A 26,442-nucleotide genomic window follows, 5' to 3' on the forward strand; every position below is an offset into this window, starting at 1 on the left:
CAAGTGATGGCAAGGTCTTGGGCTTTGTTTTTCAGGGGAGATGTTTTGAGTGGGATGTTGATTCTTCTTTTTTTTAATAGCATTTTTTTGGTTGATTGTTTGGGGTTTTTTTATGGTGAGCTTTAAAGCAAAATCTGTTTTTTCCTGCAAGTGAAACGATATTAATTTTTTCAAGATGACCTAGTCTCTTCTGAGGGCTCCAACTTTCTCTTTCTGTGAAGATCTGATAAAGGGGAAGGATTGGTAAAAACCCAATGATAGGTAGGTCTTCAAGTAGTGAATGTAGAGTGCACACTCTTAAAGAGGGAATGTGGATGTCTGATGTTTCAATAGTGTTTTGTTATAAAAATAATTAAATGACAGCAAAGAGAACATGCTTAAAGAATGCATAAGGATAGAAGTAAAATTTATCTATGGAGCTAGTAGAATTTGATCCATTTGCCCTGTCAATTTGCTTCAGTTATGTTTATGAAAACCACAAGTAAAAATGAGAATGACTATCTGTGGGTTTAAAGCATATATTGATGGATGTTGTGTTTGCTTACCTCCCAGGTGGCACATAAGTCTGTCTCGTGGTAGATAAATTTTCCATTTTCATCTTTTGGGTAGAGTGCATCTCCAGGCTGAAAAGTAAAACCATACTGCTGTGCTTTAAAGAAAAAAATTTTATTCCTTAGAGCAAAAACTTTTCCATGGGCTCTGTTTCTACTAGTAAACAACAAAAAAATTGAGTAGTTTTCTGAAACACCCTAAGTTCAGCAGGTCATTCATGCTGGGCTTACCACATCCTCATCTGCTGGCTCGTCCTTGGACACACTCCTGAACTGTCACATGAGAGTACACTCAGGAGCTCCTGGATAGCCTTGTTTTTCAGTAAACTTTTGACCTTTATGTTATGACATCCAAAAGACTCATCTCCTTCTAGAGGGCTGGGTTAGAGTACCAGCCTGTATTGTCTTCTACTTCTTTGCTCTTTGTTTTGGCCCTTCCTTTGCCTCCTGCTTGTGTCCTAGGCACTTGGGAACTGGACGGAGCTGGTACTCTCCCCAACAGCTGGAGGGTCCAGGAACTTCTGGCAGTAAGGGGCTATTGGCATAGCTAACCTCTTAAGTGCATTATCCACCTTTTTTTGGGCACTAGAAACTCTTTCTCTACTCTGTAGGCTTCAGAGATGATTTATGAGCTGATATCTCACAAGCACAGCTTTCTCTTATTTGCTGGTCATTTCATTGCTGTTGCAGGCAATGTATTAACACCTCCCTCCCTTGTGTCTGATCACAATTTCACTTTTGTGTTTTGCTGGGGTTTGGTTTTTCTTTTTTTTTTTTGAACAAAAACCCTTCGGTGATGTTTGACATTTGATCTGACTTCAAACCGCTACATTTCAAAGGCCTGGGTACAAGATGTTGATGTGGTAACTCCTTGGGAACATGCAGCTGTGACTAATATGATCAGTAACTATCACCTCCCAATTCAGTCAAGTTCAAATCCAAGGCATTTAATGGGAAAAGTAGGCCTAAGGAAAACACAGCGTCAGATTTCAGAGGGCCAAGGTCTCAGTTACAGGCATAAACCTCTCTCCTCCAAATGTGCTGATTTTCCTCAGAGAATTCCACAAAGACAACTTGTTGCTTTTGTTGCTCTGTCTTGCTGGCAAAAGAGAATATCTTGACTAGAAGGAGATAGGTAGCTGTTGGGTACATTTTTTTCTATTAGAAGGCAAAGTGTTTGCCATCATAATGTGAGGTGGAAAAGCTTTATTTGCAAAACTACCCCATGGTATTTTGGAACAAACCATTTATCCCATGATACCCCAGCATATTTTCCAAGGACTACAAGTTCAACATATTAAACAGTTGGACCTGTTTAATTTTAGTAAATGAGTCTGAATTCAGGATATTTTTACTCTGCCCCACTTCTACTTCACTCACTTTTATTCAACTTTTTTTTTATAGTAGTCAATAGGCAGCAATTATATCAGCTGATTTACCATCCTCCTATTTTCCTCTATCATTTGTGTTTTAAAAATGAACCAAGTCAGGATGACTGGTGCTTGAAGATTAACTTCTCTTGACTGAGATATGGTGTGAACTACTCTGGATTTCTATAGTGATCAATTCTTCCTCCTCCTGCCTGCAGAGAATTCTGCAAGGTGTTGAAGTGCAGTTGTCTCTGCTCAATAGTTTCCAGGCAAAACTTTCTCGACCAAGCGATCTTTTGGAAGGGCATTTCTGAATGGAAGAACTGCCTGCAGGTGGATGAAGTGCTGAGAGAGAGACAATGTTTTGATGGTGACAGGGGTCTTTGAAAAGGTCTTTCAGAAGCTGGTCACGTATTTTAGCTCTGGGTTCTCATGAGCTACACTGCACCAGTCATCCTATAAATGCTGGCATCTTCTCCTGCAGCTCTCTTGGAGATAGCTTTGTGTTTTACGCTAGATGAAAGGTATGCTTCATGCTGCTGAATGAGCACTCAAATTAATGTGGCAACATCATACAGCCACTGCCATTATGGGGGATCACATCTTATCATGTCAGGTCCAAAGTCTGGAGGCACTCCAAAAGATATCAGACAGCTTACTTGCTAGTTTAAAACCCAGCAGCTGTTAGCCACTGAGACTAAAAGTCCTGCTCCCATTATAATTTTCTCACCAACATACATGCAGGAAGACAATTCTGTATATCCCCTTGCTTTCATAAAATGGTCTTTGACAAGCAGGCTTTCTCAGGAAAGCAATTTTAATAACCTGTGAATGCCTGTTCTACAAACAGAAGGGCAACAGGAAGTCAAATAGTAATGCTAATGATCTGTTTTGGGTTATTCTTTTAAAATTACAAGATACTTACATGAGACTAAAATATCTGCTTTCCTATCAGATGACAGAAGCATTAGTTTGGGACAGATTTGCAGATAATTTAGTGCACAAGTTGATGCTTACTAATGAATCAGTCATCTGAGAAGAGCCCCCCAAAAACCTGCTGTTTTTTTACCCCTGAAATACCTATGGCGTATGAGCTCCCCAGTCACAGGGAGGGCACATGGTGGCCTGAAGGAAACCTGTTTCTGCTGGTTACTGCCTTGCTAGGGTGGAGGAGCTGAACAACACTGCTGGGGGCTAAAGGCAGGAAGGACAAAAGTCCTGAATGGGAAATCTATGTGGGGAAAAAAATACAGGGAGGTATAGGCTAATGTTCGGTGGTAAGTGAATAATTTCACCCCATGTGGTGGCCATTCTTGAGCTGTTGAAAATCAGAGGGGCTTTGCTGAGTGGCGCTCTCTGAAACCATAGTCCTCTTGCCCTGCCTGAAAGCCCTGTGACAAAGCTGGCTGGGCTCTCAGGGGCATGTTTCTTACTGTTTTCAGGGTGGTACTGTAAGTTCTATCTTAAGTATATCACTGCTTCCAACCAGGGACTGCTTTTGCTAGACTTCTGGGGAGGAAAGCACCAATGCTTGCAGACAGACTAGGGGGGAGTAGGTTTTAGAGTTACAGCTGCATGCTCCTCATCAAAGGCAAGCATCACAGGCAGGATGGGTGTATTTGTGAGAGAGAGAGCAAAGAAAGGAAACCTGTCACCACTGCAAAAGGATGGGTTTTTTTCATTTTGTATTTGACATAGAAAAGTGTATATTTTTCAGGAAGAAAGTGACTGATTTTTTTCTCTCCTCTCATGAGAACCATGAATGAATCTCTAGGTCTGCTACTCCTTTAACTACTCAAGATTGTTGATACAAGCCTCAGGGAGTCAGATGTACATTACTTTAAAGCCAGCTGTCTGTATCTTTATATTGTGAGACAATGACCTTCACTATGTGGGAGAATGAACTACTAAAGAATACAAACACAAGAAAAAGGAAACAGGAAATTGCTAGTGGTGGGAAATTTTCAGAAATGTACCCAAAAGGATTCCATACGTGTGACTGTATAAATAAAATTTTAATATCAGAGTCTAGTTACTCTTATGCACGTCTTAATAGGATATGGCTTCCTCAGGGGGGAATAAAAGGGCTGCAAGTGTAATGTGATAGCCTCATTGGTAAATTGCTTCCTATGAGATAGTTCTGGTAATTTGGAGTCTGCAGCAAAATACGATTTTAATAATCAGAGATTTATCTTTCTTGCAAAAAGAGGCCAGTTTAGAGCTCAAACCTTGTTCAGAGACAACTAATTGCCTGACCCTATTCTCTCTTACAAGAAAGATTTAATTAGTTCAAAACTACTTAAATATTTTGACTATGCATCTCTTAATTTCATTTTCTGTTATATCATGTACTTGTAGAGGAAAATTGTAAAGCAAGGTACAAATAGCTGTGAAAGCAGAAAGTTTGTGGACTTGCAAGAGGGAGGCATGCAACTATGATGTGAGCTCCCTGCATTCAAAGGGCTTGCCTACAAGTTGCCCAGAGCCAGAAGTATGGGGGAATATCAGATTTGATCATTTAAGAGTGAGAGATGGACAACCCATGTTTGGCACCAGTTGGGATCTAGCGAAGCTGAGTGCTGCACTTACAGAGATTAAGATCATAATCACAATTAGCCCAGCAACTTTAATTTGGGACAGAGTAAGGAAACCAAAATTGATGATATTTTACCTTTCCCTCTTCCCTTCTGAACTTTGCCCTTGGCCTGTTACTGCTTCGTACAAGCTCTTTCCTCCAGTGACTCTCTCATCATGGCTCAGAGGTGATTCAGACATATGTACTGCTCAGTTATGGTAATTTTTCAGAGCAGGAGCTGCTCAGCCACTGTTGGGAGACCTGTCCTTCCAGCAGAAACACTCCAAGCAACATCTCTCCTGGCCTGCTCTCACACCACCTTATATACGCTTCTCTTTGGGTGAGCAATGTGCAGAAATACATGTATGCAGTATATGTCAAAATATGTATGTTATCTGCTCAAAATGCTATTGACATCCTAGGGTGGAAGCTGCAAGGATAGGCTAGATGGAGACCTTGGTTCAAGCTAAGTTCATGCACTTTTTCCAAGCAATTATCCTTTTTACCTTGAAAGCCATTGGCAGCTCAATAATGTAGAGGTCAACATAGTCCAGCTGCAGGATCTTCAGGGTTTTCTCCAGCGTAGGACGCACCAGCTCTGGGGGGTGGCAGGTATTCCACAGCTGGGGAGGCAAGCATAGGCTTTCTTTGGGTGCCAGGAGGAACAGAGAGCCAGCTGAAGACCCCCCAACACACACTCCCTCCCTCTTGTCCTTCTGACAGAGTCCATTATGCAGAGTGCAAAGACATCATGGTCTCCATCCCTGCAAGGCAGGGCTGAGGGCCTTACCTTGTCTTCTGTCAGAGCCAGGTGCAGAGGTTAAGGCAGGAATTCTTGCCCAGGACTAATGAAGTATTGACCCAGTAAAACCATTACATATTTTTTTATTCAGGTTCTTCTGAGCTGAGCATATTGCAAACTCTTGCTCAATGAACTTGGATTCCTTTTGTTTTCCAAGCATATGCTTTCACTGAAAATCTTTGTTCCCACAAGGAATCCATGGTCAGTTTTATGCTTGAAGGCAGAAGCTCGGATCATGCAAGTTAGCTATTGAACAACCAAGCACTAAGAGAATTTTCTGGTTTTCTCCTGTGGTCAGGGAGCCTGAGAGACTGCCTGACCTAGGGAAGTTTTCTTATTCCCCAGTCCTCACAGGAAGATGTCTTTGCGTTTAGTCACTGTAATGCAGGTGTGAGTAGATAAAGCACATTCTCCTGTACCTCTTTAATTCAAACTGCTTCCTTTCAGGGTTATGCCCCAAGCTTGCTATGGAGCGTGCTCAGCTGGTGAGTGTTCAGCACTATCTCCAACTGAACTCTGTTGATGCAAGTCTCTTGCAAGAACAAAATCATGGCATGGTATTTAGTAACCCAGAGCTCTTGGTAAGCTGATTGAGTTTTGCCGATTTTAACTGCAGCAGAATTAACATACAATAGAAGGTTTTTAGTGCCATTTGAATGTGCACAATAAGTTGGGCTCTTCTTTTTTTTTTTTTCAGTATACAAAACTAACGTGTGGAGTCCCGTTGAGGTTTTTGTCACTTTTGCTGGTTGGAAAAACCAGCTTTTTTCTGGTATGGTCATTGTCTAGTCAGTTCTGCCACCAAAGCTGACAGCCCCTGCATGCCAAGGTATAGAATAAATTTTTTTTAAAGACACCAAACTTGAGAGAAGAGGGAAAAGAGGTTGATTATAGGTGTTAAAGGGCATAGCTTGTGTAAGTTTTAAGTAATTTAGATGCTTATGGGGTTTTTTTAAACTATGTTATAGTTATTCACCGAGAAAACTATCTGCTCAGTTCTTGCCCACAGAAGCAAGGGCATGTTAAGCTGTACTGAGAGCAGGACATCTGACCCTGCCCTAAGGTGACAAACCAAAGCAGCTGGAAATTCATCCTAGACCTTTCTCAGCTGTATGCTGCAAGATGTGAAGAGTTTATGATCAGCAGACAACGGTAAGAGGTTAAGGTGTACTACAGTAAGAGACAAAGGTCCTGTTCTCAAGAGTTTATGTTGTTCCACTGGATTTACTGAAAACCTTTGGGCTATGTGTCTTTTAGCATTTTACATGCAAAATGAGCTTAACTTGCATTTAAGCAAGCAAATTACTTTGTAGACCCTTCATGTCCAGGTTGTTACTGTGTTTTAGAAATTTGGTAACTTGAGATATATTGCCTAGGAGTAGTTTTTCTGAGTGCCCTTTCTAGCCCAGTTCTATTGAGCTCAGCATTTGCCTGTGAATATGCTACCCTCTAAAATCTGCAGATGTTCTGAAGAACCAGCCTTTAAAAACAGCAAACATTTGTACTATGTCAATGCATTGATGCCATGGAAACTTGAGAGCTTTATAACTGTTTTCATTATTTGTACAAGTTATTGTATTATCTACCTAAGCAGAAGCCATGTTTGAGCAGTCAAAGCTGCCAGCTGGCTTTGGCATTTTAGGACACCACATTCCCTGGAAATGTTACTTCTAGTTTAATGAAAGAAATATCCTGGGATGAAAGAGGAGACCAAAAAGGTCTTGCTGTATAAGCCAAGTGAGATGTTGGCAGTTGATATAAAACCTCTAAAATTTCTGGATGCTGAGCTGCTCTGCCTGATCAGGCCGCCAGCAGCGAGAGCCAAGCGCAAGTGCTGATGATTTCAACTGGCAGATGCAGCGCGATCACACCAGGTCACTGTTCCAGTAACGCTGCCACTCAGCAGGGCTGCTCTCATCAGTCCCTGCTGATGGATCAGCCTCCCATCCCCAGCATCTTTGCTTCAGGAAAGATCTTCATGAGGGGCTTGAGTCTGAAGGCTCTTGGGAATTTCCAGTACTTCTGATGTCAGTAAGGCAGAAAACATAACTAACTTCTGTAGTGCCTGGTGCTTCCAAGAATGGTCTGTGTATCTACCGTGCTTCCTAGAAAATGCAACAGTTCATATCCATCAGTTACTGATCAATGTCTGAAGTATCTATGGGGTTGAGATTTGCCTGTAGTTTGTAAGCTACCTAAGTTTGTGAGGTGCATTAAACTAAAGATACATAAGGCAAGGGGGATCCATTCCCACTCCTTCTGGTAAGTTCAGAGCTGCTGTGAAAGCTTTGAGTGAAACCTGTGAAAACTCTAGATTGTGATGGGTTGAATTAGTTGCAGAGTATTTTCTGTTTCTGCCTTTGAACTCTTTTAAAGATTGTAGAAATGTTATAATGGACTATCACCCTGAGAAGCTGACCTTTTGTCAAGCACAAACAGGACACGGCTGTAAGAGAACTCCATGTGTGTTTCACCTCACAGACACATGGCAGGCTGGGAGCACAGGCATTGGCTGTTGTCATACCCTGTGGCTTGCAGGACCTGCAGTTTTCCAAATGACTCAATGTTTAAGTAGTGATTCTTGACTAGGAAAATCACCTGGTGATCAGATCAGACAGCTGAATACAGAAAGGCTTAATAAATAAAGGAAGTTTGGAAATTTTACCAGGAGATGTGCTTTCATAGAGCCTAAAGGTTGATATGGGCAAATAAACTGTAGGGGAAGCAGCTGAGAAAGTTAAAATACTCAAAATTGTTAGGACATCTGGTTCTAACATTTTTGCACAACTTGGTGGTTTTGATTTGTAATATTACCAATAATTTGCAGTAATGAAACTATAAAACTGTTGAAACCAAATATATTCACTGATGCAAATCAACATATTTGGCATATGAGAGACTGAGAAATTCCCCTGCTAAAGGCAGAGAATTTGAGAACGTGAGGCTTTTCTCAGAATGGCAAGGTTGTTATCAGCAGAACCAAGCAGGAAACTTGGAAAAGAGGTGCATATTTTACAGATTGGAAATTGCTGTACTTGGAAATTAGTTTATAGCTGCTGAAAATCCACTTGGTCTGCAAACTATTCAATATGAAGCTTAGTTTTCCCAGATCATAGAACTTTGCTATATTGCTCAGGCCTCTCATCCCATGGGATCTTTCACTCTAGGAACAGCGGTGTTTATTGCAAGTCTGTTGAGTAATTTTGGATTACGTCTTATTTGGGAAAGGAGAAAGGGAAAATATTAGGCTGATAAGTTCAAAGAGGCACTGCAGGAAGGACTATTTGAGGCCATAAACTCCTTTAGAAACTGGACAGTCAGTCTTTATTCTGCAATGTGCAATGAGCTCTTTTACCTGGGTAACTCATTGGACAAGGGATTTAATTCTTTTATGAGAGAATCAAATCATAAAGTTAAGACTTGAATATATAAAATACCTCATGCATTACTCCAGCCTCATTGCTCTAGAACAGAATTGCAATGACATCTTCTCTCCAAGTAAGTTGATTCATCATCCTAGAACTTTTTAATTACAAGTGATACAGTAACTAAGGGTGTAGCTTGATGAGTAATTTTCTGGCAGTAGGCACTTGTTCTTCCATACACAGACACCGGCATGCACGTGCTTGCTCCCACCCTTTTCATTGTGTAACCTCATGGCAAACATGTGCAGGGAATTGCTCTAACAGAAAATAGCTCAGTCACAGGATCATTGTCTGGCTGGGGCTCTGTGTGTGACAACACAACGTGTGGCACACTAACAGGTTAGGCAGCACTTGAGGCTGAACATAGCTGTGGTCTTAACTTGCAGGTGCCTACAATGCTAAGCAGAAAGGATGTTGCATGGTTTCCACTGCTATCGGAGATTTAAACAGAGAACAGTGATTCCTGTGCCTCACAGCAAACCTAGCGTTCATAAAGATCTGCAGCATTCTCGTAATGCTAGGAAAGAAAAATAAAGGATGTTGGATCTGGAAGGAAACATTCCAGATGCTGACCACTGACACTCTTTCTTAAGACCATTCACAGAAATCCTGGATTTAATGTAAGTAATCTGAGTGCAGGTTCTCACCTTGCCACAGTAAAATATGTCTTCTCGCTTGATCTTTCCTTCAGCAATCTTCTCCTGGATGGCTTGTCCCACTTCATGCTCATTGAAGTAGACAAAGGCACCGTCGATGTGGCGGTAACCAGCATCAATGGCAATCTTCACCGCCTCCAGACAGGAACCTTTGGGAGTCTGGTGGGAGAAGGAAAAGAATGAACATGGTGTCGGCCTACTGCTTACCTCTCCTTCAGTGCTAGAGGGTGCCTGAGATATGTGCGAGGTTCGTGGTGTAATTCATCCTGAGTGACCATCCTTTACCTCCCAGGCAACCATGTCCCAATTTCTACATAAGAAAGGGCTGTGCACTTTTTCTCAAAACTGTTGAGCATGTGGGATTAGACTGGGAAAAGGCAGCAAAGCAAAAATTTGTCTCACTGTCTCCATGAAGGAGAAAATATTGCTCTACTATAAATATTAATCTACTTCAGGAAGTAGAATCCAATGCATTTGATATTAAAATAATTTCAGAATTTCTTATCTAGAGAGCAAGGGCTTACTTACAACACCCATTTGATAAATGCTTACTCAAGGGGAAGATGACTTTTTGGTTGAGCAGAAGTGGTCAACCACCTGCTGATCAGAGGCTCTTTGAATAGCTTGGATGTTTCAGCAGTGCAGGAATTTGGATTTGACTTATTTCTCCTCAAAGCAGCTTACAATTGCTGGTATCACAATCTGAAGGTCAGGACTATCTACTGGTATTCCCAGTTCTGAATAGCTACTTTACTGTGTGGTTAAGAAACATTACTTGCTTTAGTGTATATTCATATATATTTCACTGCTTCAGTTTAAGATGATCCCAAGAAACCTCTTAATAAGTGACATTTTTGTACTGTGTGCTGCATTTATGTTTGCTCATCATTGCCAAAATTCAGAGTAAGCTTGTTTTTTCAGAGCAGTCATATTTTCCATATTTTCCATTAGCCAATGTGGCAAGCAAAATTACATGTAGGCCAAACTAAGCAAAAAAGCACAAAACTGGTTACTGAAGTTATTTGCCTGGTCACTCAAATTGTACTGAAAACAACTTATGGTTCCTACACTTTTTATAATGAGAGAGCAGCTCTAAGTGGTGGTGGCCAAGGGCATGCAGCAATGCTATTCTCCGATCCTTTTCATGGGCATTGTTCTACTGTAACAGGGACATCTGATTCACTTTAAGAAAACATGAAGTAGAGCAAGTCAAACTGCTCTGCTGTGCTGCTACCTGTCAACAGCAAATGGCAAGAGCTGGATTCTTCTATCTGCAAGTGCAGGGCCAAGACCACAGTGCTTCTTCTTTGATGAAACCAGATGCCAGAGGCATCTGGAAATGAGGTATATGAAGAGAGGATGTCAGATTTGTTGGTTTTGACAATGCCAAGGGAAGAAGAGAAGCAAGACTGGCAGTAAGTGTTGTTGTGAAGAGCATTTTTCACCATAGCAATAGCTCTCCTTCCACTCTCTCCTAGCTATCCTTTTATAGCTGCCACTGGCCTGGCTGTCCATGAGTTTGTCATGAAAGAAACAGCTTCTCTTCTGCCATCTGCTGAACTAGAATGTGTGAAACTCATAGCTGCTATAGAATGCTTCAATGATTAAGGACACTGGTATTCCCTTCCATGCATATGAAAGCGAAGTCTTTGAAGGACTGCTGAAGACAGCTGGGGATGTCTTCATCCCTGTCTTTCAGTCCCAGAACTGTGGGCTGGTGGCAGATTATTGATTATTCTGGGATAATGGGACCATATTCCAGCCTGCTTGCTCAGTGCCCTTCTTGGCTGACTGAGTGACACAAAACAGACCAACTTCTGTTTGGGCTTGGGAGGAACTTTCTGCTCCAGCACGCAGTGCCTAAAGGTTACTTAAAATACAAAACTGCTCACATGTGCCCTGATTTATTAAAGACCTGAATGAGGGCCTAGAAGCAAAACGGCACAATTTGGCACTCTAGAGTATTTACAGCAGTGATGATGCAATACTGTGTGCTTAATTGAGGGAGACAATGTAACACTTTTTTCAGTGCTTTGCTGCTTTCATTGTGGAAGCCTCCCAACAGCACCCTCAGCCCCTTGGCAGGGCCCTTTCCTGCTTTGTTAGTGGGATGTAATGAAGACCATGACAGCTTTTCAGGCACACTCAATGGCTACTTTTCACTCGGGGCATGCCGGGCAGTGTTACAGAATTGTGAGGCATGGAGCAGTGACAACCTCCAACATGTTTTCTGCTTTGTCCCTGCCTGAACCTGCAGGAGAGGATTTGAGAAGAGGCATCAGGATGAAAGCCCTGACACGAGTATTACAAGCCTGCGGTGACTGATGACAGTAACCTCAGATCTCTGCCCCAGCAATGAGCTGCAGTTGCAAAGCTCAGGCTGACTGGCACAGAGCAATAGGGCTCAGCTGAAAGGACTGGGGACCTCAAGCCTAAGTGATTATTAGTTATCTGAAAGACAAGTGTATTTCCAAAAGTGTTATCAGTGTTTTTTCTCTCTGAAATGTGATTTTGCAAACAATGTGTCTTCTAGATTTCTTCAGCCTGTTTGAGTTTTACCATTCAAGTGTATGAAAGCAGAGCATTTAGAGGACAATGATGCATTACCATAAAATAGATTTTTGAATTCCATTTGTTGAAGAGACTGAAAATGGGATGTGAACCCAGTACTAGAATTTCCCCTCTTCACACTCTTGAGAGATTGCAAAAACACAGCTCCCTATTGTTTCCTGATGCTGTAAACTAACTCTACCAGGCAAGGAAATGTTGATTATTGGGTTGCATATTTTCTCAGTCACCAGGGCTAGTTTGGTCAGTAAGAAAAGCAGAAGGAATAGGTGAGGAATGATAGTCTCACAGGGAAGGGAACAGCACTGTTTCAGACATGGAAGGAAGGTAGAACAGAGCAAAATGCTTGCAGTTAATGTACCTGCTTTTGGCTGAATCAGTTGACTTGTGTTAGAGCTGAACTTCTGTGAATTTCTTAATTTTTTATATGGGATCTACATCTGTACAAATAATATTTTGAAAGACTCCTCCATCTCAAGGAATAGCTTTATTCTTTAGGGGCTCAGAGTGGCTTTTTTTGGATCAGGTTTTGATTACCAATGGCCGGAGATGGGTTTACATTATATATGTATGTTTTTATTGCACTAGTCCATTTCATCTGATGTGGTATATTAGTTCTGACAGATTCTGGTCTAAGGTGCTTCATATAAAAATGCAAAGCAATCTAGGGAATAGTTTTTGGAAAATATTGCCTCTATTGAACCATCCCAGATGAAGGTCTGAGACATCTGTGAGTCTGGAAACTTTATACCATATGTTTATTTTCATTCTAATGGAGAAACTATAATTTCTGGCATTTCACATATTTAATCCTTCCAAATCCTGTAGTAATGAGCTGTGGTAAACTGTGCTGATGAGTTGCACAGGCTAGTCATATTGTGGTATTGCCACTTTTCAGAAGTGTTTCTTTAGGTGTCATACCTTATTCCATTGTTTCCTGACAGACCATACCAAAGTTGGGTGACTCAAACCACCACTGCTCATCTATCTTTCCCCTGGAGAAGGCACAAACCTGGATCTTTCCCTTCCACTTCACTGCTCAGCCTGAGGTGTTTCAATCTTTTCTATCTTTCATTGGTCATAAGTAGTGACCAGATGAAAGGTTACCAACTGAAAACCAGCTTTTATTTAAGTGCAGATAGAAGTTTGTGATACGTCTATGCTGTACAAGGGTTGGCACCACTTATCACAACAGCTGATGTAACAGCACCTTCCAGGCTGCTTGGCCATGGGCAACCACCTTATTCTACTCAGAACCCCAGACCTCTTCCCCCTCTTCCTGCAGGTTATACTCACTTAGTACATTACCTAAAATGCAGTTGCCTGTGCTGCCTGCTCATCCCAGACAGGGCTTTATTCTTGCACCGTTCCTGAATGAGCAGGGCTCACTTTTAGAGTAGTACAAATACTAGATGAGGTACTGAAATGTCTCTGTGTCATGAACCTTTGTGCTTTGTTAATAGTAATTCAGGACTCTCTAGCTTTGGCCTTAGACAAATCTCTGCTTCTTTATTACTTTTTATTTAAGCATAGATAAGAGGTGTTCTTTACCCTAATAATTAATGCTTCAGTTTCTGATCAGCATGCCTTGCAACTATGCTACTTTGATCAAGGGCTTGTTTTAGCATGGGAGTTTTATAACCACGTGTGCACTGTAAGTCAGATATTTATCTTCAGTGCTTTTGCAGACAGTCACTAATTTTTGCCAAAGAACCATATTAAAGTTGTCACACATTTTATGATAAAAGAATAAGTGGTTGACTAGGAGGACTTGCTCAATCACCAATAAATTTCTTCAATAGCATCTGTGTTAGTTTTAAGATCATAAACTTTAAGGAAACAAGAGACACAATTACTCCCTCAATCAATAGCTTGTAAACTGGCTGATTTACCATCATGCATGACAGATTTAACTGGTTTCTGTTTCCTTCAGGCATCATGATAAATAAATCCAACAGAAGGCCTGGGGGAGCAGACTCAGATATGCACCTTCACTGAAAGAAAGGAAGCAGCAGTTTGGCCCCTTCTCCACAGATGAATTAGCCAACTGGCCAGTTACCATTTTCTGTGAGTCTGAAAAAGCAATGTGCTTCATCAGTTCTGTCTGTCTGAAAGGGTCTGCTCTCTTTTTCCTCTGAGGCCATAAACTTCCCTAATTTCTAATATTTATTCCAGACACCTTCTGTCACATCCCATTTTGTCAAAAATTGTTCTCCCTACCGTAGCAAATGGTTCAGCTTCAATTTCTTTCATGAGTGCACATGACCAAGCCGTGGGAGAATATTTTTGTGCAGGCATATACCCCATGAATTTTTCTCTTCCCACTCAAGTAGAATGGTATTTTCTCAGCAGTGTTAGTGGTTGTCTGACTTATTATTGTTATTTAGTGCCACAGTTCAGCTGCCCGCCAAATTTTCTGCTTTTTCTATAGCATCTTTTTCTGGTCAGCAACTTCCATTGGCTTTCCAGCTGATTAAGAGAGCTATCTCCAAATACAAAGCTAACAGGACACATTGGCAGTAGATTATAATCTTGAAAAACCATATGAACTACTACTCTAGTAATTGTTTTTATGTCTTAACATCAGTATCATCATTTATTCTTTATTAGTACATACAGTAAAGGAAAACAGTCTGACTCAGGCTCCCAGATTCTGCTCTGCCCTGTTTTACAGGAGTTGCACAAGTATCAGCAGCACATGAGAGCAGAGGAAGCAGCACTTCAGGGACAAAGCCCTTTACCTTAGTCCTGAGCATCTCACCTGTTTAGTGCAATGCTTTGCAGTCTCTTAGCTGGGAATAATAATCCTGGGGGGAAAAGCCTGAAGTGTTAGGAGACACAGGCCATCTTCTGGAAAAATCTGAGTTTAGCTGCAGCGGAATTACACAAGATATCCAAGCCATGGGCCAAGTGCTCCAGTCCAAACCTGTAATTTAGAATGTGGAGCCGCTGTTTAGGAATCTTAGTCAGCTAAATACAGGAAGGAGAAAGTAGGTACATTCCTGGGCTCAGAGCCTCCTTCATCAGAGCTCAGCACTCACACACAGATTCTTATGCAAGTTTCTAGAAGCCCAATTGCTTATTTCCATTTGCCTGTTTTCTGGACAAACTGGCAAAAAGGATTGGCTTAAGATGTTAGGAACATAGAGCATAGAAAGCATGTGTTCTGAAGACCTTGCAGGAAAGCCCAGGTTGAGTTTACAAAGCCAGAGGATATGAGCCACACAAGGGTACATTCTTAGAATTGTTTAATCTTGTAAAAGAGAAGCTGTACTGTACACCTCTTTCTTGGAAAATGCAACCGCCAGCACATCCCTCTCTCTCGTACACAGGAAAAATTGGCTTTCACTGCCCGGAAGCATTGGCAGCCACCATCCAGGAAGAAAAACCCAGCAAAGGGTTCTCTGCAAAAGCAGGTAGAGCTGGGAAGGGAGGAAGAGAACACACCTAAGAGCCACAGGATGCTGTGCCGGCCCAGAACTTCACTTTATAGTGAAGTTCTATACTTTTCATGTACTGTGTTGCCTTGGAAGGTGGAGGACGGCAAATAAGAGCAGAGAAGATGGAGAGAATGGTGTCACTTGTGGCTTTGTGTCACACCATGAATGAAGGTGGAAAAGGGGTGCCTTTCTCCTCTAACTTGATGTTCTATCAGTGGCCTGAAGTGTGGGGTTTGTCCATACAACAAAAATTATAACTGCAGATTTAGCATTTCTAGAATTCCTGTGACATTGTTATTGTAGGATTTAGCCAAAGCTGTCTTCAGGAAAGCCTTATTATTATAGCTGGCAGAGGGTGCTGAAGTTATTTTTAACACTTGATTACAGAATCCTCAGTTTTAGGAAGGCTGCCACTTTTCACTTGACACAAAGTCAGTTAATGCAAGGCGAAGCTAAAGAGCTGCCATACCTTTCTGCTGGCAGCTAGAGGATTAAAGCAAACCAAGAATATGATGTGCACACCTGGGTCCCTGTGCTGACAGTGCTAGGTGGGTGGACTGGGAAAGTTTCCTGAAGAGCTAGAGGACACAACAGCCAGCTGGCTGGCCCTGGAAAGCATGGATCTATCTGGGAGGGTGGGTGCTATCAAAATACCCTTCAGACAAGCCATGCAATCAAAGGGATGTGTGAGGTACAAGTCGAAGATAAAGCACCAGCTTGTGCAATAAAGGAGAAGAAAAGGCTGCCAGTAGCTCTTCTGCTTCATTCCCTAGAGTTAAAGGGGAGAGGTTTCTGGCTCCAGTTCGAAGAAGTATTTGCAAAGGCAAATGTAAAACTTGGGGAATTCCACCACCTAGTTAGCTGAACCAACAAGAGTTGGCTTCAAAGCCTAGAGAGGCATTTTCTGCACAGTGCTTTCAAGTTTTGACAAATCTGGCCTCCTAGGTCAACCAAAGAGACAATCCAGATGTTAGTTTCCCACATGAGCTGCAAGAACATGCTTACACTGTTTTTTGGAGAACTGTGGGGAATCAGGGACACATAGGAGTGCACAGCCATATTTAACGTATGGAGTCAGTCAGGGACATTTTAAAAATGGAGCTTTGCCTGGAAAATTGGGCTCTAAATGTTCTTGCCAAAAAGCATATCTTTCAGTTGTGGTAATCCCGATTACTCACTCGTAGGGGTTCAGTTTTTCCCCTCTTCAACAATGCCAGTGATTCCCTGTCTCATCTTCTGTAAAACCATCTTCTTAACTTTTATTTAAATAGATGGGCTTTCCCTGTGGCTTTTAAAAAAACAAAACAAAACAAAAAAAACAGCATATTTAGAAACCCATAGGAAAAGAGAAAAATAAAAGTACTATTTTTTGGGTGTCAATATTTGGCTTAGTATTATTGCACTGGTAACAGCTAACTTTGTAGTTTTTGGAAGAGGGGTATATTGAAACAGCTAGTGCTTGTCACTGCAGCACGCAGCTATGGAATGGAAAAGGTCTGTTTTCTGTTTGGTTACTTTTCAAAGAAGGATCCCTGGTGACTGGTTTTGAGTAGTGCTACTGTCCTAAAAGCTTATCTGGAATAAACCACTATTAGTTTTGTATCTGGACTGATTAAACATGATTCTACCCTGTGTCATAGACACGTAGTTTAGTGGGTCATTCTGGGACCTGATATCCACCATCCAAAAGTTGTCCTGACTCCCAGACAAAGTTGTCACCTTCTAAAGGCCCCCTTGTTCCAGGAGCATTTTCCAGTGGAGCACTCTTGCCGTGTCCAAGTCTGCACGTGTTGGTACCGTGTTTGGGAGCCAAATGACACAGTGCCAGGGTGGCTGCAAGAGCCAGCCCCTCTGCTTGGATGAGGCAGGCATCACTGCACAAGGCCAGGCAATTATCTAGCTGTCAATGGATTCATTAGTGCAAGTCCTCAGCTCTGCATGGGGATACCTCTCTTGGTCCTGGAGCAGTCTGAAAATGTTTTCATTTTCATAGCAGCTGAGATGTCATCATAGGTTAGAGGAACTATCATTCTAAGGAGAAGGGTTTTTGTTTTAGGCATGCTGGGCTGGCCAGGGGGTGAGGAAGAAGTTGTTCTGAGCACGATCTGCTACTTACAGCAAACTAAAAAATTCATAATTTTCCAGGGCCAGCAATTTTGTGTCCATTTTGCTCACAAGTCCTCCCTTGGTTAATGAACTTTGTAGCTAGAAGTTACTCTTTCATTCACACTCATCTATCAAAGCTGGACTCTTCCTCATTAGGAATTTTACATGTTGACCACTTCAGTAAACACAGCTTTTGATCTACTACACATGATTAGATACTAATTGTGTCCACAACTGGAAACAGAAGCCATTAGCACAAAGTAGAGACTAGTAATACTATCGATTTGTTTTCTATTAAGCTTCAGGTTTCATGAAAATGAAGAACCAGAGAGATGTCATCACAGAAGATACATGGAGGTAAAAGAGCATTTTGCAAATTCAGGAATGTCTTAGAGCCATGGGTTTGGTGCAAATCAAAGTAACAAAGGAACAAAGCTCATATCTCCAAAAAAGTTGCATACAAGAATCTTTCCTCCAGGTTGACAAAAGTGGGGTAAGTAATTTTATCAAATCCAAATATAAAATCTGATTTAAGTATTGTTCTTCTACAAAAGCTAGGAGTTTCTGAGTCTGCCACATTTCAGGGAAAAAAGCACCAACTTCTTCTAATTCCTGATTTTTCTAATTATATGACTTAGGTTTCCTTTCTTAATGAGATAAAGATGCAATCTTGCATTTTTGTAATCCAAAACTGTTCCATTGTATAACACAAGATTACAGGGAGCTAGCAGGAACTGAGGCATCAAGAGGCAGTCACAAGCAGAGGAGGAGAGATCAAGGCTAAACATGAAGAAGGAAGTGTTAAAGACAAAGAAATGGAGGAAGACTGCTCCAGTGGCAGAACAGAAAAGTTGTACGGTTGAGGAAAAAAAGGAGAATGCAAGATAAATCAGAGGTAGCAAACTTGCCACTTGAGCATATAAGAAAGGGAATTCTAAAATTTGTCACACAACAGTAAGCTTTTAGCAAAAGTCATTGATGAAATCAGAACTTGTTCTAAGACTGTTTTGATTTAGTTTAACCTTTTGGTGTGTAACCTCGCCTCTTTGTTAAAAGGAGTTTGATCTGTGAAAGCACACTTTCATGTGTGAAACCACTTATTCCTTGGAATATTTGCCACGTCTGTAGCAAACAGCAGGGATGAATTAAGGTAATACTAGAACCCAATCACTGCAGCTTCTTGACTCCTTGCACAAGCTCCTGCCCAAGAGACAAGTTGGTCTGTTGCCTGCTAAAAGCTGATGCCCACTGCTGCACCTCCTCAAGGCATCTGGGCACCAAATATCAAGAATCCTGCCTTTGTCTGCTCTTGGCAACTGAGTCTTGCCAGTAACTGACTTAGCTAAGGAATAAAATCTGAGCAATTAATCAATGAGGGTATCACTCAACACCAGGATACCAACCACTGAAGGAAGGCATGCCATCTGCAGTCTGTGCAAGCAGAATTGCCTCAGTATGTCTGAGTCCTTCAAGCACAAAACTAACTGAGTCACGACTCTGTGAGTGATCTGGCTGCAGATATTGGGTTTCGGGATAAATATTGTTCAGTGTGAAGGCTAGGCTAAGAGTTTACTAACAGGAGGCAAGGAGCCTTCCAGGACATGTAGCAGATCAGGCAGAGTAATTTTTCTGAGCTGCAGTAATGTGTCTCCTTCCCTTCAGCCCTGACTCAAGTGTAGAAATCACCACTTGAACATATAATTTTAGAATATCCTCAGAGACCAAGGGAGCATGAGGCTACCCTCTGAAACACCTCAGAAATCCCAGCCCCGAGAGATCTCATGTTGCTATGTGTCAACCAGTCGTGGCTGTGCTGCTCCAAAGCGCTCCCTGAAGACAAGAAGAACTAGTACTGCATGAAGTAATGCTGCTGCTTAAAAAGCAAAGAGCTTCTGAAAGCCAGTGATGGCTACCAAAAGTGACTGTGAAAGGACACAATGTCTTTTGGAAATGCTGGTTAAGAGATATAACTCAATATTTTTTTTAAAAATTACTTTGTTTCAGGAATTTTATTTACTTCTTAAGTTCAAGGCATAAATATGAGGTTTTGTAACCAAATATCCCAGCTGATTCCCCCAGATCTGTTCAAATCAGGTTCCAAATATTTTACCTCTGAAAAAAATTGTTTCCTGGCCTACATCTCTGGTAATTTCATGAGGGTTCATAAAGATCACTCCATTAGAGAGGTAACTTCATTAGAGAGCTAACTTCATACTCAGTACTTTCTGAGTTCAAACACATATTCATGTGTAATCATTTACATTTAAAAGACCGAGATATTTTCTTTATATATTTATTTTAATAGCATGTCATGGGAAATAAGATAAGGCTGCAAGAACATTTGGATGTTAGAACAGTTCCTGCTCTTGTCACTGCCTCTCATCTCTTTCAAGAAAAAATCCAGAAGCCAAGTTTACCTCAGGAGGAAGACAATTGTCTGAGTCAAAGTAGGAGAAATTTGCAGGTAAGAAATCAAGAAGCTGAAGCCTTTAAGCTCAACAGTCTCTGCAGAGGTCTCAGGTGTCACTTCTCCCAGGAACGTTCAATACATGATTCATTTTGTAGCTTTGGGTCAGGGCAGGTGACTTTCTTTACAAGTCGCCTGAAGTCATTGCTGTTTCCAGACAATCCTGTTTCAGAAGCCAGTGGTGGCTTTCTAGGAGGAGAACTGGGAGGATTAAGTTGTGTGTAATTCCTTCCTTACTGCAGCTCAGAGATCCAGATCCCATCAAGGGGACAAATCACTTACTACCTCTTTTGACTTAACAGCAGCCTATGACAGATCCAAGGGCAGGCAGCCTGTAGCAGGGGTACAGCCAGCACTGTTCAGAATGATTGAAAAAGTTTATGCATATACATCCATGTGTGAGGAACTTCTTGGCATAAGTGATCCTATGAGAGCATTGGAGGCTGTTAGACCTGTACAATGAAAAATTACTCTGTTCAGATTCTAGCTTGGGTGTAAAAAGTAATTCAGAGTGCCAAAACAGTGTTTTTACTTATCCAAACCAGATTTTTTTAACTTGGTCACTCAGACTGGATCTGGGAGCCCTGGATGAACTTTTCCTCTCCCTGATTCAAACCAGCAATTTCTTCTTAAACAAAACCCAGACTGTTTGGGCACTCACAAGGGTTACTTTGTGGTAGTTAAAGATTTGGGGAAATGGGTCTCTCTTCCTCCTGGCTGGATGCCATACCAAGTTCTTCAGCATCCAGCACTGTGGGGCTGGTGGGCATTGCGCTTTCCCATAGGCAGGGTGCTCCTCCTGCTCCAGCCTGTGCTTGTTTCTTCTTGCTTCTCTCTAGCTATCACCTACCCCACAAGCACATTATTTCCCTGAGCTGTCTGATACGAATTTAATCCCCAGAGGCTGAGAGGAGGATTGGATCTGGTTTCCCACCGCCCATGTGGATTCCCTTACCAGCGGGCTATTCAGGGAAAGTCAACTGCTACCTCCAAGTGCTTTAATAATTCTATGATTCCTCAGCTTGTACTGCCAGTGCCCAAAATGAAATGCTTTGCCATTTGTTTTGCCTGAAACTATTCCACAAAACTGCTTCCAATTTATGAATGGATTTGGCTACCTCAGAACCTCATTTTTAGCTAAGTCGCAACTTGCCAACAGCCCTCACCCAGTGCTATTCTTGAGCGCTTTGCCCGATCTTATGTTTCAGAAGCAGCGCCTGTGTACAGTGCGGTTGCTACAACCTTCTCTCCAAGTCCTGTCCTCCCTCAGTCAAAACAGGAAGGCAGGAGAGGAGCTGTGGCCAAGGCCCCTTGACCTTCCAGGGAAACAGCAAGTATTTATATGGAGACACTGGATGGATGATTTTAGCTGTGTTGACAGGGATGAGTTATAAAGTGAAGAAGGCATAAGTGCAGTTTTAATGAGGCATAGGATTTCCAGGATTTAGGAGTGTTTTTAGCACCTTTCCGCTCTAAGACTCTTGTCCCCACACATCATCTGCTTCCAGATGGGTACCAGTACCATTCAATGGGCTGTGCTGGGAGCTAAGAATCAGTGCTGGGAGGTGGTGGGTGCTTGCCATGGACTGGTCTGGTTCTCCTGTAGCCAGGGGCTCATCCAGAGGCCTGTCCTCCTCTGCCACCCTCCCCTGTGGGACTGCCCTCTCCCTCCTCCCACCACCTATTTAATACCCTGGAGAATTGGGTCAACGGCTTGGGGGCCCTCAGGGAGGGGGAGCTGGGCACGGTGCATCAGCTGAAGCCTTGGCAGAGCCGCTCCTGCACTCACAGGACTTTGCCGGAAGGATCCACAGAGCCAAACAGAGGTAGAATTGGCCTCAAATTTTAAAGCTGTCTGGAGTGCATTGGTAGTCCTGATTCACAGTTCCCACTGTGGTTCCCACCCAAACCCATGAGGAGAAGGAGTATTTGGGGAAGGGAAGAAAGAAAAGGGAAGGAGTCAGTGATTGACATTTCCATTTTTTCATTTGTGTCCATCCTTGGTAGGATAAACAGCCTAATTTTTTTATGTAGGTAAGAATCTAGTACAAATTATACATTTCCTTCCTTGCATGAAGAAGAATGCGAAACCAACCTCAACACACTGAAATATACCTGCAAAAAAAAAAATTAAGCTTAACAGTTCTTCAATTATTGCATTCCTTTGTTTTTTTCAAATAAGTACAGGAGATATGAATTAACCCTGTAAAAATTTTTATGTGATTCTCTTGATAAATAACCCAAGTTTATGACTAATTCTATTGTGACCCAGTGAAGTCTCCTTCCTGTTAGCAGATGAACTGATAGCCAATGGATTCATTATACTTTCTTGCTGTGGTAGGAAAGCAAAAAGAAACCCCCAATGTTGTAGTTTTCAGCCTCAAAGAATTAGCTGAATTGTCATCCCAACCTGTACCCAGTCAGAAGAAAGGGTCTCTTACATCTAGGGGGAAAGAGCATTCAATTAAAATTAGTCTGATTATCAAACAGACCTTTTCCACAGTGGTCCAGCTCTGCTCCTGTTGAGTGATGTACTGCTTTGAGTCAGTAAACTCTTACAGGGGACTTTCTGTCAATAGATGTATTTTTTGTTGAGTATTTCACAACCAGAGGAGCATGACTTATCTCCCAAAATTGTCTTTGAGAGAACAATTAAGTTATTTAAGAGGAGCAAGGCAAGCTGCTGACACATTTCAGTTTTGAAGACACTGCTGTTCAGTTTACACAGACAAAGCCTGAAACGTGAAAGCTGGCCTTGTGCCTTTGTTTTCTTCTAACTGACTGCCGGAGAAGCAGATTTCCCTGTTCCATGGCTAACTAGATCTGCCTGGTTGGCTTAACCAGCGAGCACATTCCTGCACTTCAGGAAGAACACTCTGGGCTCATTACGAGCTACTGGGCTACAGCCTGACACTAAGAAAACAGATTTGTTTTGGACAAACTGCTCTGACATGGAGGTGCCAGGGTGAATAACCTTTGGGGAAAAAAATATCAAAACAAACTAGCATGAAATCAAAAACCTGCCTCCAAGAGCAAGATGAATAATCTGACAAGTGAATGGCTCTGTATTTTATATCAAAGCACAAAATAGCTAGAAGTTGCAGGGATCTGACTCATGAGCAGAAATAGAGTGCTGGGGCTGGCTTGAGCTGTCACTACCACCAGCTGCCTGCCCCCACCGCTGGAGAATGGGTGGCTCAGATGCTGCTTCTTAAGCAATTCAGCCACAAAAGGCTACAGCTAAGCATTATAAGGGAAACGTGTCAGCACTAGTCTATAGCCTCACTCCTCAAGATAAACCTTGAAACGGTCCTGGGTTACCACAAAGCCTTTCAGCTGCTGAGGCAGGAGGAACAGGACAGACACCTCGCCAGGCATCCCATTGGAAGTTGCAACAGGCACAAGTCAGCACTCGGCAAAGCAGCTTGTCCCAGCCAAGCAGCACTCTGCTGCCACAGCAAGGAGTTGACAGAAGCCCCCACTTCATACCCCCCTTATCAGCAAAGCAGCCCTTTTGCGGGCAAATTTTAAGCCGTGACCTATTTAAACATCCTGCCCCATCACCAACCAGCAGCACAATACTGCAACAAATCCCACAGCACACTGCTGCCGCTGCGCTTCCCCAGCTGCTCTCTGTGACAAGTTCTTCGACTCAAATAGCAGTCCTAATCCTAGCATAAAGCCCCAGCCCAGCTCCACCAGATAAACACACATTGTTTCACCTGGTCTTCTGCGAAAATGAGACCGTGGCAAGTGCCTTATCACTGCTATTTTCTCTACCTCTTCTCAGCTCCTCCTCCCACCCATAACTTTCTAACGTGTTTAACGTGTGGAAGGAGAAAGCTCAGAAAATCAAACTCCTACAAAAGCAGGGGGGAAGGAGAAAGGGTGGTTGGATATGTGCACCCATCCCCACTGAGGGTACAGTTACACAGCGGCTTCATTTGCTCTAAATTGGAGTTGCTGTAGCAATGCCTGCCCTGCCTGCATTATCCTGTCCTCCCTACCTTGTGTTAGCATAAATCAAAGGATGTATATGCGAAAAGCAAAATGCCACTACCTGGGGCTGATTTGGCTAAAAACCACCCCTACCTAAAATTGATTCATTTTGGCTCATTGAGCTTCATGTAAAGGCTCGCTGTACACCTCGAACCAAGGGAGGGCAAAGGAAAGAAGTGTCAGGATTTTGCAGAATTGGGGGGGGGGGGGGGAAGTGGAGAAGAAGCACATCTGTTGCTCTGTTGATTTTGGGACAGCTGAATTTCTGCAGAATGAATTCTTAGCAGGGTAACAGCAGTGCCGAGAAGCTGCCTCCATAAGGGGAATCCCATCCAGCTCCCTTCTCAGCTCCATCAGTTTACTTCCACTCTGGGCTCCCTGCCTGATGTCACTGTATTGTGCCACGGTTTGTCCGGGCTTCAGGCAGGAAGTGCAGCGAGGTAGGAGCTCTTGTGCTGGCAGCTGCATTTTTTGTAACTTAAAACTAGGGGAAAAATTGCAACTTGAGGGTTGGGGGCATGATGTACACGTCTGGAAAAAGATGCTTCCAGTTCACTCAGAGCTATTTTGACACTGAATTATGCAACATTCTGCTTTGCTATATCAAAACTGTTAGAGACCTTAATTTTGTTTCACTAACCATTATTCAAATACACTCGCTGAAAATATCTCCTGAAAGTTTAGAGATGTGGGGGACGATGCCCAGGCTCTGAAGTCATTAATTCCTATCGATTCTCCCCACGTAAATCGGCATCGTTAACCAGTGAGATCTGCAGTCCTGGGGACATCTTACACCCCTTCTGCAGCACTCATGCATTGCCCGCAGTAGCGTTTGTTGAAAATTCAACACCATTATTGATGCACCATGGTACATTTAGTGGTTGGTAAATGGCTTTAATCAAGACTTTTCTTTACAAAGGTACTTTTAAATACCTTGTGATATGTGGAGTCATACAACACACATTGCATCGCAGCTATTACACAAGAAGAGTTCTGGCCACGATGCCTCTTTTCCAACTCTTCAAACAAACAAAAAAGATTAAAGATCAGGCGGGTTAGGAGAGCTTTTAAAGGCAGTGGCTACCGCATTGCCTTTGCGCTCCCAGAGGTCCTCAGAGGAAAGAAGCATCAGGTGTGCTTCCCCATCCTCCACGGGTGCAGCCGACCGGCACGGTCAGACGGGATGCCTGCCCGGCGCAAAACCGAAGGATGCAGAATATTTGAGAGTGGTTTGGCCGCTAGCAGTCAGCTGTGGGAGCCACAGGAATCAGGATGCAGGAATTTGGGTCTTTGTTTCAGGAACATTACTTGGAAAGTATCGGGGGCAGCCGCAGGGCGGTCCGAAATCCTTCATCTTATCTACGCTCGGCGCAGGGAGCAAGGCAGGGGAGCCGATGGCACCGTCCCTTCTGGCTCCGGGAAGCCGAGGGCTCCCGGCCGCCTTGCCGGGGGTCCCATCCCTTCCCGACCCGGGCATTGCACGGCACCGTCCCGACTCCGGGTCCCCCGCGCCCCTGCCCGTGCGCCCAGAAGCGCGGGGCGGTGGGCGACAGCGGAGCCGCAGCACACCGCAAGCTGGGCGGGATTTTTTTTTTCTTATTTCTTCCCACCTTTTCCTCATCTGCGGGCCGCGCACTGCCCGCACTGCTCACGGTAGAGCCGAGTCTTTAACTTCGCCCGGGGAAAGGAGCAATGAGAAAAGTAGCCGGGAGGGGCGGAAAGGAGGAGGGCACCCGCGGCTCGGGGGGCTGCAGCGAGGGCAGCCCGCACCTGCCCCGCCAGCGGTGCGGGGCGTCCCGGCGCTCCCGGACTTACTTTCTGCGGGTCGGCGTAGGTGCCCAGCCCCAGGAGCGGGATGCTGTTGCCATCGCTCAGCGGAATGCGGTGGCTCTCGGCGGTGAGGTTCATCGTGCTGGCAGGTAGGGCCGCCCCAGACCTGGGGCTGATTCCGCAGGGGGCGGGAGCCGCCGCTTCGCAGCCAACCGCAGCCCCTGGCACCGGTGCCCACCGACGGCTGGACGGAGCGCACCGGCGTTGGCTCTGGGGGGACCGAGGGACGGACTGCCCTCTCCCGCCGCCGGGGAGCGCCTTTTTGGGGGGCTGAGCCACGTGTGCCCGCGGCTGCCCTGCACCGCGCCCCGCCGCGCACCGCCCCGGCCCCGCCCCGGCCCCGCGGCCACCGGCTCCCCGCGCACCGCCCCGCGCGGTGACGGCCCCGCCGCGACCCCCGCGGGGCTCCGGCGGGGCTGCGCGCACGGCAGGGGCTGCTCCGTGCCGGCCTCAAAGCGGGCCCGTGGACCACCAGCGGCTGGAGTGGCTTGGGGCGTTGCTGCCCAGTGGCCAGGGAGCCCGCGTGGGCTGCCCTACCTGGAGATGCCGGCAGCAGGGCACCGGCTTCCCGTGGTTTGGGGTGGCAGGTCTTGGAAGTTTCCCCACAGAGGTGTAGAACAGTTTCCACCTCTCTATTCCAGTGATTGAAACCC

General features: G+C 43.8%; 1 protein-coding gene and 1 long non-coding RNA gene across 6 annotated transcripts in view; one reads left to right on the forward strand and one right to left on the reverse strand.

Moving 5' to 3' along the window:
- Positions 1 to 26,101, reverse strand: part of AKR1D1 (aldo-keto reductase family 1 member D1) — a 35,134-nt gene extending 9,033 nt beyond the window's left edge. The window contains exons 1-4 of the mRNA XM_021539204.1: positions 25,775 to 26,101; positions 9,371 to 9,538; positions 5,003 to 5,119; positions 546 to 623 (exon numbers count right to left, since the gene is read on the reverse strand). Coding sequence (XP_021394879.1) covers positions 546 to 623; positions 5,003 to 5,119; positions 9,371 to 9,538; positions 25,775 to 25,867 — 456 coding nt within the window. The 5' untranslated portion in view covers positions 25,868 to 26,101. The remainder of the gene's footprint in view (positions 1 to 545; positions 624 to 5,002; positions 5,120 to 9,370; positions 9,539 to 25,774) is intronic.
- LOC110475224 (uncharacterized) overlaps positions 25,047 to 26,442 on the forward strand; it is an 83,291-nt gene continuing 81,895 nt past the window's right edge. For all 5 annotated transcript variants that reach the window (XR_004147677.1, XR_004147680.1, XR_004147679.2 and 2 more), the window contains exon 1: positions 25,047 to 25,091. This is a non-coding gene — a long non-coding RNA (uncharacterized LOC110475224). The remainder of the gene's footprint in view (positions 25,092 to 26,442) is intronic.

The sequence above is a fragment of the Lonchura striata genome, chromosome 5 (genome assembly GCF_046129695.1).
Source record: "Lonchura striata isolate bLonStr1 chromosome 5, bLonStr1.mat, whole genome shotgun sequence".
NCBI classification, from domain to species: domain Eukaryota; kingdom Metazoa; phylum Chordata; class Aves; order Passeriformes; family Estrildidae; genus Lonchura; species Lonchura striata.